Source organism: Muscardinus avellanarius, assembly GCF_963383645.1.
Source record: "Muscardinus avellanarius genome assembly, chromosome: 20".
Classification (NCBI taxonomy): domain Eukaryota; kingdom Metazoa; phylum Chordata; class Mammalia; order Rodentia; family Gliridae; genus Muscardinus; species Muscardinus avellanarius.
The window spans coordinates 16,130,909-16,150,000 of record NC_137806.1 but is presented as its reverse complement, the minus strand read 5'-3'; the positions used below and the strand labels follow the sequence as shown (position 1 = coordinate 16,150,000).

The 19,092-nt window shown below is 43.7% G+C and overlaps 1 protein-coding gene across 1 annotated transcript in view; it reads right to left on the bottom strand.

Annotated features, from left to right (window-relative positions):
* The window catches only part of CUBN (cubilin), a gene marked incomplete at both ends in the record, with an annotated part of 282,744 nt that overhangs the window by 6,952 nt on the left and 256,700 nt on the right, over positions 1-19,092 (bottom strand). Inside the window, 5 exons of the mRNA XM_080716933.1 lie at positions 1,541-1,722; positions 3,260-3,407; positions 4,859-5,064; positions 6,188-6,350; positions 17,267-17,475. Coding sequence (XP_080573059.1) covers positions 1,541-1,722; positions 3,260-3,407; positions 4,859-5,064; positions 6,188-6,350; positions 17,267-17,475 — 908 coding nt within the window. The remainder of the gene's footprint in view (positions 1-1,540; positions 1,723-3,259; positions 3,408-4,858; positions 5,065-6,187; positions 6,351-17,266; positions 17,476-19,092) is intronic.

The following is a 19,092-nucleotide window of genomic DNA, read 5'->3' as shown; positions in this document are numbered from 1 at the left end:
CAAATGTGAGGAGATGAGTCATTAGCAGCCACAGAGGCCAAGTCAGCTGGGAATGGAGCTGGAGGCAAGGAAGTAAAGGAGGCTTGTTGGCTGGCTTAAGAAGCAGAAGCGTTTATTGGTGGCAGGTGCGTGCGTGTATGGGGGGGTACAGCTAAAAAAGAAACAGCTGTGGAAAAAAGCCAGCAGAAAAGAAACTGATCAAAAAGAAAGAAAACTGCATAAACTCCTTGTCTGTCCAATAAAGGCCAAATAATTTGGACAGCTTGTTTTGAACAAGGACCTGATCCCAGATGGAAAGTAGGTACTCTGATCTGGTTATTATCCAGTGTGCACCTGTATCCAGTTATCACACTGTACCCCATATACAGGCACAATTAAAATAAAAATCATTTAGCTCTTAAAGACCTAATAAATAGGCATGGGGAAATTAGACTTTTTGGAAGTCTTTCTGAAGCCTCTCACACACATGAAGCATAGCCAATTTAGAGCCTCCTGTGAGGGTGAGATTCAAAGTTGGCAGAACCAAGGAGCTGAGCTCATGTAGAAAAGGCTCCTGTGGACGGTGACCTGCATCCATTCACACATAAGCAATGCAGGCGAGGCAGAACAGACTGGACACCAGGAGCAATTATGGCGGCATGGGGCAATCCCAAGGTTAGGGAGGGGGTGGGAGACAAGCACATGCAGACAACGCTTCATCCAAATTAGCAGCCTCTAGTAGTGGTGGTGGAGGAAGGTACAGAGCCTATCTCCTGAGCCTGCAGGATGCTCCATCAGGGATACAGGTATCCCAGATGCCCAAACTCTGGAGCCATCGGGGGAACTATTAGGACACTATTCACTGCCATTCATTTCATTTTCATCTCCATATAGATCACACTTCTAAAGTTGTTGCCACTGTCCATCTCCTGCCTCAGCCCCTTGTGCTTGTCCTCTGGGTGGGAACTCACATATACTCTCCTTAAAGAAGGCTTCTCTGTGTCCAAAGTGAGCGGGCGTTTCTAATGAAGCCAGGCTCGGTCCCTTTGTCGTCAGAATTGACCAGCACTGTCCGCCTTTCCCTGTAGACTGAGCCCCTGGGAGGCCCCAAATCTGTTTTGCCTCCTATTGTATCTCTAATGACTGGACTAGAAGATGCTTGGCGAGTGCTTATGGAATGAAAGATGAGTGAATAAATTAGTGACATGAACAGGAACAGGTGGGATTAGCAGAATTCAAAAAATATGTGAAAAACTTTAATTGACCCAGCATTTTTGTTTGTTTGTTTTTTTGCGGTACTGGGAATGGAACCCAGGGGCATTCTACCTCCGAGCTACATCCCCTGTCCTATTTTTTATTCTTTATTTTGAAACAAGTTCTCACCAAGTTGCAAAAGGCCTCACTCAGTAGCTGAGGCTGTCAGTGAGCCGCAGTCCTCCCGTTTCAGCCTCCTGAATGCTGGGATTCCAAGCCTGTGCCACCACGCCTGGCTTGACCCAGCATCTTTTAAAAATAATTCATTCAAATAATTTGACTTCTTAAAAATGCAAAAGCATGTTACCTCTAAGAAATCATGCACACATTCACTTGACTCCTCGATGCCAAATGAATAAAAAAAGAGGGCGATGGTGTGGTTCTGCGGGGCTCTGAGGACGACAGTGCAGTCCAGGTTATCGTTATAATTCTCTGGCCATCCGGGACTCTTCAGATTCCCGAATGACTTGTTATATTGTCTGTTGCAGTCTTAGAGAAAAAGAAATATTCATAGTTAATATGACGCGCATCCAAAGATTTAGGAATAATTCAAAAATACCATTAAATCTGAACACAGCCTGGCAGGTGGCTCATGCCTATAATCTCCGTACTTGGTAGGATGAAACAGGTAGATCATAGGTTGGAGGTCAGCCCAGCAATTTAACAAGCCCCTCAGGAACTTAGTGATACTCTGTTTCAAAATTAAAAAAAAAAAAAAAAGCAAAAGGGCAGGGGTGCAGTTTGGAGGTAAAATGCCCCTGGGCTCAATCTCCAGCACCAAAAATGAATGAATGAATGAATGAATGAATGAATGAATGAATGAATGAATGAATGAATGGTTCATCTTAGAAAGCACTAATCCAGCCTCTTCATTTACCTTTGACTTAAATGAGACCTGAGAGGTGACGTGAACCTATCCTGCAGAAGCACAAAACACCTGATGACCCAGGCTAGGTGTGAGTGTGAGCTCTTCTTTGCAGAACGCCCGGCACCTTGGAGCTTCCTGACCGCAATAAGTTGCCAGTGGCTGTCACTTCAATCCTTTTTCAGACACAAGGCTCTCCTCCCAGACGGAGATTTGCAGGGGGTTTCCCTTTAGTCTGCTGGTGGATTATTTGTTGTGATAGAACTGGCAAATCATTGTTCTTTACCTTTATATCTAAGCCATTTCTCTTAGTAAAAAATAGCAAAAATATTTTATTGCTTATCTGATGCAAAGGCAGCTTGAGTTTTGACCAAGGTCAGAATTAATATTCAAATGATCTCTGGAAATAAATGATCTCTGGAATAAACAAGTAACCCTTTTAAGGCATCTTGATTTTCACAAAATCATTTTCTAACATAGAGTGACTCCCAACTTTCTGAATATACCAAAAATCACTGAACTTTAAGTAGGTAAATGGTATGATCTGAGAATGATATCTTGATGAAACTTTAAAAAATATGGTGGCCCCTAAATGTAAACGGGTGGATGGTCAATAAAATACTATATTTAATTGCAGTTATTTCAATTTAATTTTTTTTTGTGGGTTTGGGGATGGAACCCAGAGGCATTTGACCTCCGAGCTACTCCCCCTGCTCAATTTTTTATTCTTTATTTTGAAACTGGGTCTCACTGAGTTGCAGAGGGCCTCACTAAGTAGCTGAGGCTGTCCCAACTGCGATCCTACGGTCTCAGCCTTCCAAATGCTGGGATTACAAGCATGTGCCACCACGCCCGGCCAATTGCAGTTATTTTTAAATCAATACCATAAGTATAGGACACTCAATCAAGGATACACTTATCCTCCAAGAATAGTGAAGGTGTATTTTTAAAATAACTACATCACATTTCAGTTAGTGTTGTATTTACTTTACCTCGGCAGGAACCAACTTCAGTAATCTGCAAAATTAGGCCTGGGTTCTTCTGAAGAGTCTCCCCATATGAGTGGGGTTTTTCTCAATCTCTGACCCATTCATAGGGGCCATTCTGGAATAATTCTAACAATGGCAATTTTTCTTGAACAGACAGAGGTTTCAGGCTCACCTGCGATCTGGTAGCTGAAGCTCACTCTTGAACTGCTGCTTAAAACCTGAGATTTGAAAGCGACAATTGCCGTGCTCCGGGAGGAGTACAAGGCTGGCACCGCTGATGTGTTTCTGCCGCAGAACCAAAGCCTGGAGTTTCCATCACTCTGAAGCCAAAACAGAAGTCGAATTGCCTTAGACTTAGTTTCAGAAGAAGGCAGATGTAACAGAAACTAAAGTGTTTGTAAAGGTCTGGCTGACAATGTTCAGCTGTGCAAACTAGCTCCTGTTTATTTACTTACTTACTTACTTGTTTATTTATATTTATGGTACAGAGGGTTGAACCCAGGGCACTCTACCTCCAAGCTACATCCCCAGCCCTTTTTATTTTTGTTTTGAAACTGAGTCTCATTAAGTGGCTGAGAGTTTCCCTAGGTTGCTGAGGCTGATCTCAAACCTCCTACATCCTCCTGTCTCAGCCTAAGTACTCCTTTCAAGACTGGGACCATAGGTGTGTACAGCCACACCTGGCTAGCTTCAATATTTGAAGCCCTCTGCAGTAAGACTCACTGTTAGCCTGGGAACTGACAAATGGCCCACCTTCCCAGGGAGGCATTTCTGCTGAAACCCTGAACAGACACTTTCCTGCAGAAAACAAGTCTATCCCCCTTCACACGACACCATAGCTAAGGCCTGTGCCCTTGTTCAGAGCAGAGCCATGGGGTCCCAGCTCACTGCCAGTCTCCTAGCTGAGATTTTCCCATTGCTTTGAGCCTGTACGACTATCCCAAGACCATTACTCTCTGATCCAGCTCTTGCTACCTCATAGCAAACTTAACCAGAGCCTTGCTGTGACTTCCCGAAGGCAGCCAGTGCCTATAATGAAGTCTCCATTACCCTCCCAAACACCTAGGCACCTTCCTCTGCCCTCAGAAGCATGGGGAAAATGCAGTGCAGCCCAGCCATTTTTTGCACAAAAGCAACTTGTATTGGACACAGGACACTGGCAGCCTCTCAGCCACAGGTGTGTCTCCAGAACCTGCAGTTCTACTGAAGGCCCACGCTCCATCTCTCTTGCAGACTCCTACTATTAACCTGGGCTTCTATGCTCAGGTGTTTCCCCAGGTATCCATCCTCCTCAGTTCACGCCACTTTATGTAATCCCCCAGAAGATCTCACCCCTCTCGTTATGTCACCTACCAAGTTCAAGTTTCTCAGGATGCTTGAACACAGGGCTTTGTACAGAGCTGATAAACACAATGTGGAAAATAGCTTTGAGAATTTATTGACTCATGCATTTATTACTTCAAATGTTTTTGCAAACTCTTGTGAAAAGGTGGCTAGATGGAACTATTATCCATTTAGTCATTTTTTAATTTTTATTTTTGGGTGGCACTATAAATTGAACTGAATCCAGGGGCCAGGGGCATTCTACCTCTGAGCTACACCTCAGCCCTTTTTTTATTTCTTGTTTGGAAACAGGGTCTCGCTAGGTTGCTACAAGTCTTGCTAGGTTGTTGAGGTTGTCCTTAAATCTGCAATCCTCCTGTCTCTGCCTCCCAAGGACTGGGATTAAGAGCATTTAGCACCATACTCAACCCCAGCCTGTAATTATTACCTCTGGCGAGTCCTGGAATTCTAAGTAGGCCTGTGCACAGTTTTGCGAGTGCAGCTGTATTGCCAACACGGTTATCTTGACCTGCTGGTGTGGAGGAGCCTTGATGACCCAGGTACAGGTGGAAATTTGATTGACAGGGGTTGATAAATAGGGTGATGAAATATTTTGTGGGGTCCAAGTTGCATTATAGGTTCCACCACAAGGCACTGAGGAGGAAGAAAGAGAGAAGGTAGGAGGCGTATTACACACGGCCCATCACACCACACACACAATTGTGAACGTCCTGCTGTCCACACCTGAAGGAGAAAGACTATTCTGAAGGGGAAGCCCTGTTCTGGTAAGCATTTAGAGGGCATGATTTTTATTAAGCACCAAGTTTTTATCACAGATTAAATCACAGTGTAAATGAAGTGTTTAGTAATCGACTAGATAGCAATTAAGTGCAATCATTGAGTGTAGCTGTAATAAGCATGGCACATTATTCTTTTTGTAATGCTGGGGATTGAACCCAGGGGCATTCTACCCCTGAGCCACGCCCCCAGCCCGATTTATTTCTTTATTTCTGTGGTCCTGGGGACTGGGCTCAGGGGTATTCTACCTCTGAATACACCTCCAGTTCTTTTTTAATTCTTTATTTTTGTGGTGCTGGGGATTGAGACCAGGGGCATTCTACTATGGAGCTACACCTTCCAGCCCTATTTTATTTTACTTATTTTTATGGTAGTGGGATTAAACCAAGGGGGCATTCTAACCTTGAGATGCCCCCAGTCATAATTTTTAATTTTTTTGAAACAGGGTATTTCTATGGTGCTAAGACTCTTAATACATTGCTGAGGTTAATCTTGAACCTGTGATCCTCCTGTGTCTTGGCATTAAAAGTGCTGGAACTATAGGCATGCACCATCACGCCTGGATTGTTTTTTATTTTGAAACAGTGTCTTGCTAAGTTATAGGTTTCTGGCCTCTAACCTGCAATTCTCCAATCTCAGCCTCCCAAACACTCAGATCATCGGCGTGCATCACCACACCTGGCTGCATGCCATTCTTTTTAGTACACACATGCATATGTGTTTTATAATGTTATTATTATTATTATTATTATTATTATTATTATTATTGGTGGTACTGGGGTTCCTGGAAACCCTCCTACCTCCAGGCTACACTCCCAGACCTATTTTATATTTTTTATTTGGAAATGGTCTCTGAAGCCAGCGCGGCTGGCTTCGAACCTGCGCGATCCTCCTGTCTCCGCCTCCCAAGCGCGGGGATTACAAGCGTGCGACACCACGCCCAGCTATAATATATTTTTTAAAAATGCAAGTTACTCACTGTCCACAAAGGTATAGGTAGCATTAAATCCTTCTTTTTCTAAAGTGAGGTCACTGACAAATTGAACTGTAAGGAAGTTTCTAGAAGAGATAAAAGGAGCAGGTGCAACGTTGCCACAAAATGTCCCGCCCAGGCTGGCGTATTCACTCCTCCCATCGTACACCTGAAAAAGAGAAAAACATCAGTTCTCCATCGTTCACAGACGAGCTGCAGATTTGACACTAAATTGGATATGAAATCACCATAGCTCACAATTACGGATGTGTGTGTGTGTGTGTGTGTGTGTGTGTGTGTGTGTGTGTGTATGTGTGTGTGTGTTACTAGGGATCAAAGCTGCTAGGGGCATTCTACCTCTGAGCTACACACTAGCCCTTTTTAGTGTTTGTTTTGAAACAGGGTCTTGCTAGGTTGTTGAGAGGCTTGCTGAGTTGCAGAGGCTGTCCTTGATCCTGCAATAATGTCAGCCAGAGGGGGCTGTGGAGTGAAGTCAGAGCAGGTCCCACTCTAAACAGTGGCCTAGCTCCTTTCCACCCTCCCAGCACAAAAGCCAAGGCCATGAGGACACCCTGCAGGCCACACGGAAGCGCTCTCCTCCCCACGCCGCCTCTCCGGCCTCATTTCTTAGTGTCCACCTGGTCCACACATGCTCCTTGAGCCGCCCAGGCACAGGCCTCTTCATGGAACCCCTTGCCTGGACCCCACTCCCCGCTCCCACAGGGCTTGTTCTCCCCCACGGCTTCAGGTCACTCCTGCAAGTCCTTACTCAAATATCATGGCCTCAGGAAGGCGTTCCCTACACAAACTCTCCTCCTGGCTCCTTTCTTGCCTGAGTCTTCTTCAGGGCAATTAGTATCTTCTACATACTGAATATTTGACTTCTTTATTTTGTTAATTTTCCCTGAAAGACAATGCAAGTTCTGGGGAAGTATAGATTTCTGTTCTCTTCACTGTTATGTCCCAGATTTTAAATGTCTAGCAGCCAGGTGTGGTGGCACATGTCTGTAATCCCAGTACTTGCGAGGCTGAGCCAGGAAGAGCAAAGATTTGAGGCTAGCCTCGGCAATTTACAAGACTCTCAGAATTTAGTGAGACTTCTTCCTTCCTTCCTTCCTTTCTTTTCTTTTCTTTTCTTTTCTTTCTTTCTTTTTTGTGGTACTCAGGGTGGAACCCAGGGGCTTTCTACCTCCGGGCTATACTCCCAGACCTATTTTTATCTTTTATTTGGAAACAGTCTCATTAAGTTGCTGAGAGCCTCACTCAGTAGTTGAGGCTGGCTTTGAACCTGTGCCATCCTCCTGTCTCAGCCTCCCAAGTGCTGGGATTACAAGCGTGCGCCACCACGCCCGGTGAGACCTTGTTTCAAATAAAAAACTAAAAAGGGCTGGGTGTATAGCTCAAAGGTAGAACCACCCTGGGTTCAGTCCCCAGCAAAACACACACACACACACCACACACACACCACACACACACACCACGCACACACACACCATACACACACACCATACACACACACCACGCTCACACACACACCACACACACACCACACACACACACACCACACACACCACGCACACACACACCACACACACACACACCACACACACCACGCACACACACACCACACACACACGCACACACACCACGCGCACACACACACACCATGCACACACACACCACGCACACACACCACACACACACGCACACACACCACACACACACACGCACACACACACCACGCACACCACGCACACACACACCACACACAATACCACACGCACCATGCACACACACGCACACACACACCACGCACACACACACCACACACACCACGCACACACACACACCACACACACGCACACACCACGCACACACACGCACACACACACCACGCACACACACACCACGCACACACACACACACACCACACACACACGCACGCACACACACACCACGCACACACCACGCACACACACGCACACATACACCACGCACACACACCACGCACACACCACGCACACACACGCACACACACACACCACACGCACACACGCATGCACACACACACCACACACACACCACGCACACACACACCACGCACACACACGCGCACACACACACACACACACACACACACACACCACAGTGTCTGGCACATAAAAGACGCCCCATCAATCCCTAGTGAATGCTAGGAAGTGCTCCGAGTCCTCTCTCCACTACCCACCCGTCTTAGTTCGCTTTGTGTTGCTGTACCGGCATGCCACAGTCTGGGTAATTAGTGAGGAAATGTGTCCCTCAGAGTTCTGCAAGTAGGCCAGGTGGGAAGGGGCTGCGGCTGAGGTGGGCTTTCCTGCTGCACGAGGACATGGCAGGAGACATCTCCTGGTGAGACAACAGGAGCGTGCCAGGCAGCTCTCTCTCTCTTCCTTATCAGAAAGCCTGTAGTCCATGGCCTCATCTAGCCCTGATTACCTCCCAAAGCCCCCACTCCAAATCAGCAACGCAGGAGTTCAAGGGGTAAGTTTCTAACACAAGCACTTGGGGGCACACGTGTAAAACAGACCCAGCCTTCCCCGAACACTGCCACAGTCATCTTTATCCCGTGCAATGACTCAGCTGACGCTTCAGCCATATCTGGCCCCCCTCTCTTTCTCCATCTCTCCCCCCCCTCTCGCTCTCGCTCTCCATCTCTGCCATGACTCCCACTTCTGCTCCACTCCACCTTCAATATACATTTCGAAGGACCCCACCTCCATCACCATCACCCTTCACAGTGGCTTAGTGACAGCTTCTGGAGAGACCTAACTCCAAAGTGTATCCATAGAATCCTCACCAAGCTGCCCTCCTTGAGAACTTAAAGCAGATCATGCCTTTGCCCTTCCTAAAATGCTCCAGGGGATTAATTTTACATCTAATGAAGAATTCCTGCTCCCCCCTACAGTCTGTGAGCCCCACCTGGTCTGGCTGGCCCAGTCCCATTGCCGTTACCTGCACGTCCTCTGTCCCAGGAGGGCCCTGCCGCACCTCTGCTCTCGCTGGAACTGTCTCTCATCGGCTCTTGCATGGCTGACGAGTCCTTGCCAGGTGACCTCACCCCGAATGTCACCATCTTAGACTGGCCAGCCTTACCCAGTATCGCGTTCCCTCAACATCACCCTGATTCGTTTTGTTATAATCAAAACATATGTTACTTATCTCCTATTGCATATGTCTTACTCATTGTTCATTTGCTTTTCTGGTGTCCTCTCAATAAGAATCTAAGTATGTCCCACAGGTGAGGAGACTGGATTATTTACTGTGGTGTCTTCAGCACCTAGAACCATCCCCAGCTCTCCAAAGCCCTAGTCTTCTGCAAACACCTGGGGAAATCCTTAGGTCTTGCATTTCTCTCAGATCCCTTACTAAAAGTATTTTTTCACCCAAGTAATCATCGTTGCATTTCTAAAATGAGTATTCACGTCTGTGTTGCTCATATGGTGTGTCAAAGACCAGAACAACCATGACCACACGCAACGCTTTAGAATCCAAGGATTACATAAAAACGATTAGAGCCACTGCAAAAGAAAAAGTAAAAAATACCACTAGGTGGCACGCTCTCCTACTTAAACATATTTTCAGTTCATTGTGATCCAGAAAAGACTCAAATTCTGTAATCTAAACCCCTCATTTTAGAGTAGCGTACCTTTGCCAAGTTTCATTATGATCATTGCTGCCTTTATGATGACAGCCATATTAGCATGGATTTGCATTCTGTGTACTGCTGGGTTTCCAAGTTACAAAACACTCTCCATACCTTCAAGGAATTATTCATAGACCAGTGGGAAGAAAGACCCATAAATTAAATCAATCTCTCTCTTCCTCTCTCTCTCCCTCACATATACGCAAATTATATGTATAATAATAGTATATATAACATGGTGTGGGTGTGAGTGTGCACATGAATCATATGTGGGAAAATACGTGGTACTACAATAAGATAACAGATATAATAATAATAATAATAATAATAATAATAATAATAATACATCTTGGGTGTGATGTTTCTGAAAAGACTTTGCACAGACATTTAAATTGGTTCTTGAAAGTAAGCAGAGATCTTCCGGACCTACAAAAGGGAAAGGCCCCCCTAGGTACACAGGGCATGGGTGGAGTCCACGGGTGGATGAAGCGTGTGGTCTGTGTGTTTGATGGGACTAGGGGTTCAGGTGGGAGAACAGACGGGAAGAGCGTTGGACAGGTTCTATGCATTTACTACCAAGGAGTTGGCGTCTCCCCCTTCTAGACATGAGTTTTGAATAGATGTGAAGGAAAGTATGAGGAAGACACCGGGGCTGGACAGGAGAGAACCACACACGTGCCGGGCTCTGTGCTGAGCTGCACGCATTCATTCATAGCCACAGTGAGATTTCTCCTACTTGAGTTGGAACAAACATTTGGGGCCTCTGGACACCTGGCCTGGGCTCCTAGACTCCTCTGTAGTCAAAGGCCAGGTTTTTGTCCATCTGAGGTCCTGTTCTCTGAGAACACCACACCTCCACTGTGGCGAGCCCTGCGCGGTGCTGGAGGGCAGTGTCCAGGACAGGAAAGGTGCCCCAGGGCTGCACCTCACACGCATCTACACATTGTCTTCTGGGAGCCCATGTTTTCTGATGTGCAGGCATCACGCCTGGAGCTTAGGTTCTAAGTCTTGCAGATGTAGGTAAGTGTCAAGAAGAATTTTCTGTTTTCTCAACTCTGAAGACTTATTAAAAGAACCTACTGAAGAGTGGAAGAAATTGAGAATTTGAACGACTTCAAGTCTACTTAAGATCTGAAGAAACTGAACAACTAATTTAGTGAAAGACTAAATTATCTCTGATGCCAGCTACTAGAAGATCCGGCACTTCACCCAGTCATCAAGTGTGCAATCAGAGAAATGGGAAGAAAGTTTTAAGCTTTTAATTTCTGTAATTATTTTTTGAAGTACCGAGGATAGAACCCAGGGGCATTCTACCTTTGAGCTACATCCCCAGCCCTATTTTTTAGTCTTTTTTTTTTTGAAATAGGGTCTCACTGAGTTGTGAAGGGCCTCGCTAAGTAGCTGAGGCTGCCCACGAATCGTGATCCTCTGGTCTCTGCCTCTCGAATGCTGGGATTTACAAGCATGCGCCACCACGCCCGGCAATTAATTTCTGTAAATTTTTAATGCAAAAGAGCAATAAACTGTGAAACTAAAATTAAATTCTTTTTGAAAATAACAAAAATTTGAAACATTAATGCCCTATGGATATCTTTATTTTATATTTTCCAGGGGTTTTAATAATAGGAAAGACTTTTAGAGTCTTATTTGAAGTATTCCTTTGTGTGTGTGTGTGTGTGTGTGTGTGTGTGTGTGTGTGTGTGTGTGTTTGGTACTGGGGATGGAACTCAGAGGCATTCTACCTTCAAGCTACAACCCCAGCCCTAATTTTTTATTCTTTATTTTGAAACAGGGTCACACTGAGTTGCAAAGGGCCTCTCTAAGTAGTAGCTAAGGTGGTCCTCGAACCCTGATCCTCCTGTCTCAGCCTCCAAATGCTGGATTACAAGTATGCACCACCATGCCCGGCTGAAGTATTTTCAAATTCAGTTTTAGACTGTCTCCATGAATTCTTTTTTCCTTCTTACTGCAGAACCTTTCACAAGATCTGCTAGAAAACATGCTGGTATGGAAAAGAGAATATAGAGCTATTTTTTCAGGGGATAAACTCTGATTCATTTAAGTGTTTTCCTTTTTTTCTTTTTTTTTTTTTTTGGATGGAACCCAGGGACATTCGACCTCCAAGCTATACCCCCTGCCCTATTTTTTTATTCTATATTTTGAAACAGCATCTCACTAAGTTGCGGAGGGCCTCACTAAGTAGTTAAGGCTGTCTGCGCACTGCGGTCCTCTGGTCTTAGCCTCCCGAATGCTGGGATTATAAGCGTGTGCCGCCATGCCATGCCGAGCTCATTTAAGAACTTTCTGATGAAGAAAAACTTTTGTTAGTCTCAGTGGTCTCAGGGAGAGCCAGCATGGTGGCGCACACTTGTAATCCCAGTATTTGGGAGGCTGAGACAGGAGGATCACAGTTCGAGGACAGCCTCAGCTACTTAGTGAGGCCCTTTGCTACTCAGTGAGACCCTGTTTCAAAATAAAGAATAAAAAAATAGGGCAGGGGGTGTAGCTCAGAGGTAGAATGCCCCTGGGTTCTATCCCCAGTACTGAAAAAAACAAAACAAAACAATTATTAACTGCTTTACAAGTATAGATACTTTCATAGTATTTGTATTAGTCAGCTTTCCATCTCTGTGACAAAATTGCTGATATAATCTACTTAAAAGGAGGAGAGGTTAATTTTGGCTCCAGGTTTCGGTCTAAGGTCACTTGGCTTCTTGCTTTGGGCTTGTAGTAAGACAGAATACACGATGAAGGAGGCTGTTCACCTCAAGGCAGCAGGAAGTGAAGAGAGAGGGGAGAAGGTCCGTGTCCCAATACTGCCCCTCCACAGCATGTCCCTAGTGACCTAAGTTCCTCCCACTCGGCCCCACTGCCAAAGGGTTCCACTCCTAATAGTGCCAGAGCCTGGTGACCCAGTCTTTAACGCATGGACATTCAAGATCAAACTATGGAAGTACTGCCTTTTGTATTTGCTTTTGAATCTTAATGTCTGGAACAAAGTAAGCAAAAGTTAACATTTATTTAATGAAGAAACAGTAGCACTACCTCAAAAAGACAGGAAATGAATGCTTGCATGGACTGTGGATCCTCTTCCTGAAGATGGACCACCCTCTTCCAGGGGTTAACCACAGACCAAATGGTCGGCCCAGCGAGTTATTACAAAGGTTCCCAGCGAGATCAGTACCAGCCCTACCAGTGTTTCCTGTGATGTTTTGGGGGTTCATAATTGGCATTATAGCAATAATTTGGGGCTATAATTGACATTTAATATTTAGAAGCCACATGGCTGAATCGCACAGGCAGTTAATATAGATAATTTTCACTTTTGATGGGAAAGGAAGCATTGTAAAATATTAGCTATGAACAGGGGCACTGATAAGGTTGAGGACATGCTGGGAAACAGTAGCAGGCGGCTGTCTCCTTAAGGCTCTCTCTGTTTCTCAGCCAATTAGCATCGCAGTGGCCTCACCACTGAGCACCACAGGAATGCCTAAATAGATAGAGGACTGGTGGCAAAAGGTTGGCATGACTGGGTGGCTGCTGGCTGGGTGATGTATGTCTACACACTTTTTTACCCCATTATGATGTATGAGTACAATGCACCAAAAAATAAAAGTTGGCATGGGACCCTGCCGAGCACAGGCGCTCACTCCTTTTCTCCATGCTTTCAGGAGCCAGCCTCTCACAGGAGCCGTGCTTGTGTGTTGTGGATGGTAACAAGTGGGGAAAGCTCCTGCTTATTTTGTCAACGCCTTCTGAGCCCTCCCGTCCAGGAAGACTTCCTTGGACCCCTAATGAAGCCAGATAGAACCTCTCTTGCTCTACTTTTCTATGTTGATATTTACCATTTTCGGCATGTTTTATACTAATATATCTGTTGACATGTCAGTCTCCTGCATCTGACCGAGATCTCCTTGCTGCTTTTACTCCTCCAGATGTATTTTTTAATCCTTCACATCTCTAGGGCATGTGCAGTGGCTGCCAAATAGCTCCATGAGATGCATGCGGTGGGGATTTCAATACCAATTGCTCAGCGAAACACGCACTTGACCAAGCATTACGTTGATCTTACTCTCTGAACCAACCTTTCCAGCACATCAGTGATAGAACTACGGATACAAGATTTCATTTCTATATCTACCTGTAGAGTTGAATTAAACTAGCTTTTCTTAAAAAGTTATTTTATTGTAATATCTAGGAAATCATCTAAAAGGAATCAAATATCTCATTTATCACAGAGGATCTCTTTAATAAAGATACCTCTAAGTTTCACATTTCAAGGTCTGTTCTTTGTTTTGCTAGTTACCAGAGGTTGGGAAAATTTCCAATTGGGGAAAGCTGCTTTTCCAAGAGTGAAAAATTAAAGTAGATTTGAACTTAATTTCTTTGAAGAGAAAAATAAAGGATATTTCATTATACAGTTAGAAAACAACTCTTTGGTTTTGATCTAGTCATTTCTGCCCTAGATGACTTGAGGAAATTCAGACAATTATAAGCTGTAATACGATCTTATTAAATCACATCATAGATATGCGTCTTGAATGTAAATTCAATCAGATCCTAAGACATCCTATGTACATTTAAATTTACAGTTTAAAGCCGGGCGTGGTGGCGCACGCTTGTAATCCCCGCGCTTGGGAGGCGGAGACAGGAGGATCGCGCAGGTTCGTAGCCAGCCACGCTGGTTTAAGAGACTCTGTTTCAAAAATATAAAATAGGTCTGGGAGTATAGCCCGGAGGTAGAAGGGCTTCCAGGAACCCCGTACCACTAATAATAATAATAATAATAATAATAATAATAATAATAAATTTACAGTTTACATGTAAATCAAGTTTTAAAAACATTTTAAGAAGGAGGAATTCCATAACCTCCATGCTTATTTGGAGTTACTCAAAGAGAAAAAGGAAGTAATTTTTACATGTGTGTGTGGTACTGAGGATTGAACACAAGGGTGTTCTACTTTTGAGATACCCCAACCCCCTTTAACAACAAAAAACAGGGTCTCACTAAGTTACTGAGGCTGACTGCAAACCAGTGACCCTCCTGTTCACAGTGATTACAAGCGTGCACTACCACATCCAGCTGCAAATATTAACTAATTAATGTCAGGCACAGTTCTAAACACTCTAGTATTCATAATTTTTATATTCAAAACAACCTTGCAAGGTAAGTACTATTATGCCATTTATTTTTAACAGGTGAAGTGATGAGAAATTGGGGAAATTCAGAAATTTCTTTGGAGCTAGGCCTGGTGGTACACACTTGTAATCCCAGTACTTGCGAGGCTAAGACAGGAGGATCACATGTTCAAGGCCAGCCTCAGCTACTTACTGAGACCCTGTTTAAAAATAAAGAAAAATAATAAGTCTGGGGGTGTAGTCAGAGGTAGATGATCCTGGGTTCAATTTCTAGCACCTCAAACAACAACAACAACAACAACAACAAATAACTTTTTTGGTAGCAAAAATGGGTTTCAGTCCCATAGTTTCTGTTTCTAAAGCTTATTACCTTTCAGTAAAACACAACTCTCTTTTATCTGGCCTCTGTCCTAATATTTTATTAAAATGTCATGCAATGGAATGAGTTTTTTCTTCCTCTTAAAGGAAAGGAAGAAAAATATTTTGACAATTGGTTTGGCCTCTATTTGACAATTTAATATCAGAGTCTTCTGTGCTGTCCGTCTCTTCTCTCTTCACCATGTCATGCCCTACAAGCTGTGCTCCGTTCTCTACCTCCTGCAGACCTACTTGTCTGTTTGGCCACCACCCAAACCACTCTCTCTTCTTCAAGTGTCCTAGCCATGGTGCTTATCACAGTTAAAAATATATACATAAGTATATATGTTTTATATATGTATTTATTCTATATTTTATATGTAAAATATACATTTAAGTGCTCAAATATGTGTTCCATATACGACTTTTTCGTCTCTTTGCTCTAAAACAAATGTCTTTACAATTTAAGGCAATCCTATAACTTAAACATGTCTCTTGTATTCATCTTGTGCCCGTCTCCTTCTGGCCCCTGTTCACCTAGGGGTGACTTCCTCACACCCACCCGAATGCTGACCCCATGTTAATCCTCCTTAAATATTGCTCTCATCAAATCACCACCTGGATGGAAAGCCCTCAACCACACCGCACTGTCAGCTGCATAAAATCTAAATTTATTAGTTTGACATTTAAGGTCCTTTGTAATCTGTATAGTTCTTGAGTTTAGGCCGTCTTATTTCTTGCTACTCTAGTAATATTCTGCTCCAGAAAGCCAACCTCTTTCTTCACCCCTAAAATAAAAAGCACATTTTAACTTCTATGCCCATTTTTCAACATTCACCTTGCCTGGAATTCTCTCTTGATTGATTAAGTGTCCCCTCACTTTATAAAGTCTTTTCCTTTGTTCTCCTCCCCGTTTTCTCAGTGCTGGGCATGGAACTCGGGGTCTGGCACATGCTAGGCGAGACTCTCCCGCTGAGCTATGTCCTCGGCCCCTTTCATCCCTTTTCAGTCCACACGTTATTTCAGGTTTGTATGTAATGCATTAATTATCACGTAGTCATTATTCTGAGTCTCCTGGGTGACTTGCAGTGCTGTTCCTTAGTTGTCCACTCAGCCTAAGATCCCTGGAGGGAAACCGTGCCATCCTTGTCACTTTTTCCTGTGAGTATAGCAGAATATATTCACTGATCCTACTTTACACTTGTGATCTGAATTTACATAACCTGATAGGTACAATATTGTAATAGCGGAAAGTCATTTAAGAAATTGAAAAGTTTCTTGGTTTGATTTTAGTTGGACTAGGGAACAAAGAAATTTTCCATATCCAAAGGTAAGAAAAGAAGTATACTTCTAACTTAAGAAGCACACAAGCTGAGCATGGTGGCACACACATGCAATCCCGGTACCTGGGAGACAGACAAGAGGATCGCAGGTGTGAGACCAGACTCAGCGACGTAGTGAGACTTTTGATAACCTAGTGAGACCCTGTTTCAAAACAAAAGTCTAAAAAAGGGCTGGAGGCGTAGTGTGAAGGTAGAATGCCTCTGAGTTCAATCCCCAATACTGAGACAACAAAGGGGTGACTACTTGCATTGCAGATTTGTCCTTTGTTTAAGGATTTGACAAAGGTTCTTTGAGTATTTAACTCCAGGTAGCCCATCTTCCCACAGATTATCTCTTGTCAAAGCATGGATAAGAGGGAACTGAGTCTTTAAGGCTTATGATGAAAGCCACACAGAATTTTTGTCATCCATATTTAAGATTGACTTGATATGAAGATATTATACCTTGTATATTGCAAAAAAGCAGCAGTACTGGCCATTTCCAAGACTTCCTCTATGGCTTAAATCAGATACACTGACTGACATCTGGGACGCGCAGGCTCTGTTGCACTGTAACTGCCTTACCTTTATATAATCATAATTGCATCTTCGCATTATGCCTTTGGACTCCAAGTCGAATGTATTGAAGGTGAGTTTAACCAGTTTGTTTTCAGGTGCTATGATGTACCATATGCAGTTTAAACCTTTCTCATACTTTCCATCTGAATCAGCATCAGGAGAGACAAAGGTATCGTTGGAAACTGTCAGGTAACCACCACATCCATGCTGCGGACCTGTTAGCACAGACATATCACCATTTAGATCAAACAGAATGGGTCTTAAACTTATGTGGAAGACTCGAAAGAGAGCATAGTTGCCACATCCTGCCACACATTTACCAACGTCATCAGGTGATGCAGGAAGCTCCTGCAAGCTCAGACAGGTATTGCACCAGCCCCGGCCCTTCCTTTGCACACTTCCCTCTGCACCCCCTGACTGGTCCTCTGTGCCTCCTCCTCACTCACACACAGTCGCCTGGAAGAGTGAGCAGCCACGTCTGGTTCTCTAGGTGCAGCTTTGGAATTGCTGATGTGATTTACTGAAGCTTTTCCCAACCTTGAACAATCCAATTTTATATAAAAACCAAGTATTTTGCATAATTAAATCTGGTAAAAAATGTGAACATGTTTGACTTTTCTATCCCCATTCCATGAATACTGCCAGGCTGAAAACAGAATTAATGAAGATTTACCTTATCCCCCAAGACAACTGGCTTCCGATAGATTTTTTATTCAAATAGTCTGATAGAAAGACACTGAGTAGCATTTAACACTGGTCTAGTTGATTTTAAGCCACACTTTATATTTGCTATTTTCTTTTTCTAAACCAAGGGAAAGCTGAATAAGAACTTTATTGGAGATACATTGTCTGCCTTGAATTAAAAACTTCATAACAGGATAAAACATACAAAAGAGGAATCTAACATGACTAAATGGTGTGCTAGGGAAAGGATACGGAACAAAATCCCCCCAAAATTCTATTTGTTTTTTTTTTCTACTCCACCATCTAAGGAGGTGCCTCAGAAATAATGTAGGAAATTAATTGATATTAACTGTCAATAAGAAAAACTTATGAACAATTCCAAAAGAAACACTATGGATGAATTAAACTCAAAACAGTCATAGTTGGAAAAGAGACTAAGTTGGTGCTCAAAGTAATGTTTGTATAGCTTATATGCTATATCAGTATAGGTCATTACCAGTTCCAAAGTTTAATTTCATGCCCTTAGACTTCCATCTCTGTCTTATTCTAACTATTCATGTGGTCACGGGGAGAGGATTGCTTTCGGCACCAGGGGGTGCTAAGATGCTGTACTTGGATCTTGGCAGGAAATGTAAACAACGGTGGCAGGCCTCCACTCTAACCTGAGTCCAAGGAACAGCGAATGTGCAGGGCTGCTTCAGAAAAGCTAGATCCTTCCGTAGGCCAGGCTGCCTGTCCATGCCTTCAAAATCAGGCAGAACTCTGGAGTATTTGCACAATCATCCATTGCCTACAGTGAAATCCTTTCAAAGGTCCAACCACTGACATATCCATACCCAAGGCTAATGATTCTGCTCCTATGAAACCATGCCTGTGAACTAACGAAGTGGAATTTGAACAGTTTTTATTCCATTGTGGGCTTTTACTTAAGAAAATTATTTAAGCTTATTGGTATACCTAGTGGGGAAAAACAATGACTTAGGGTATTAATAAAGTGAAAATTTTATTTATTAAATATTGTTTTAATATTCAAGGAAGTATGTTTAGGATTGAAGTGGGAAAAGATGGATGGTTGTCAATTAGAAGTGATGACAGAGATAAATTAATGATCATATAATTCAGAGAATGATAGATGTCCTAAAGGAGGG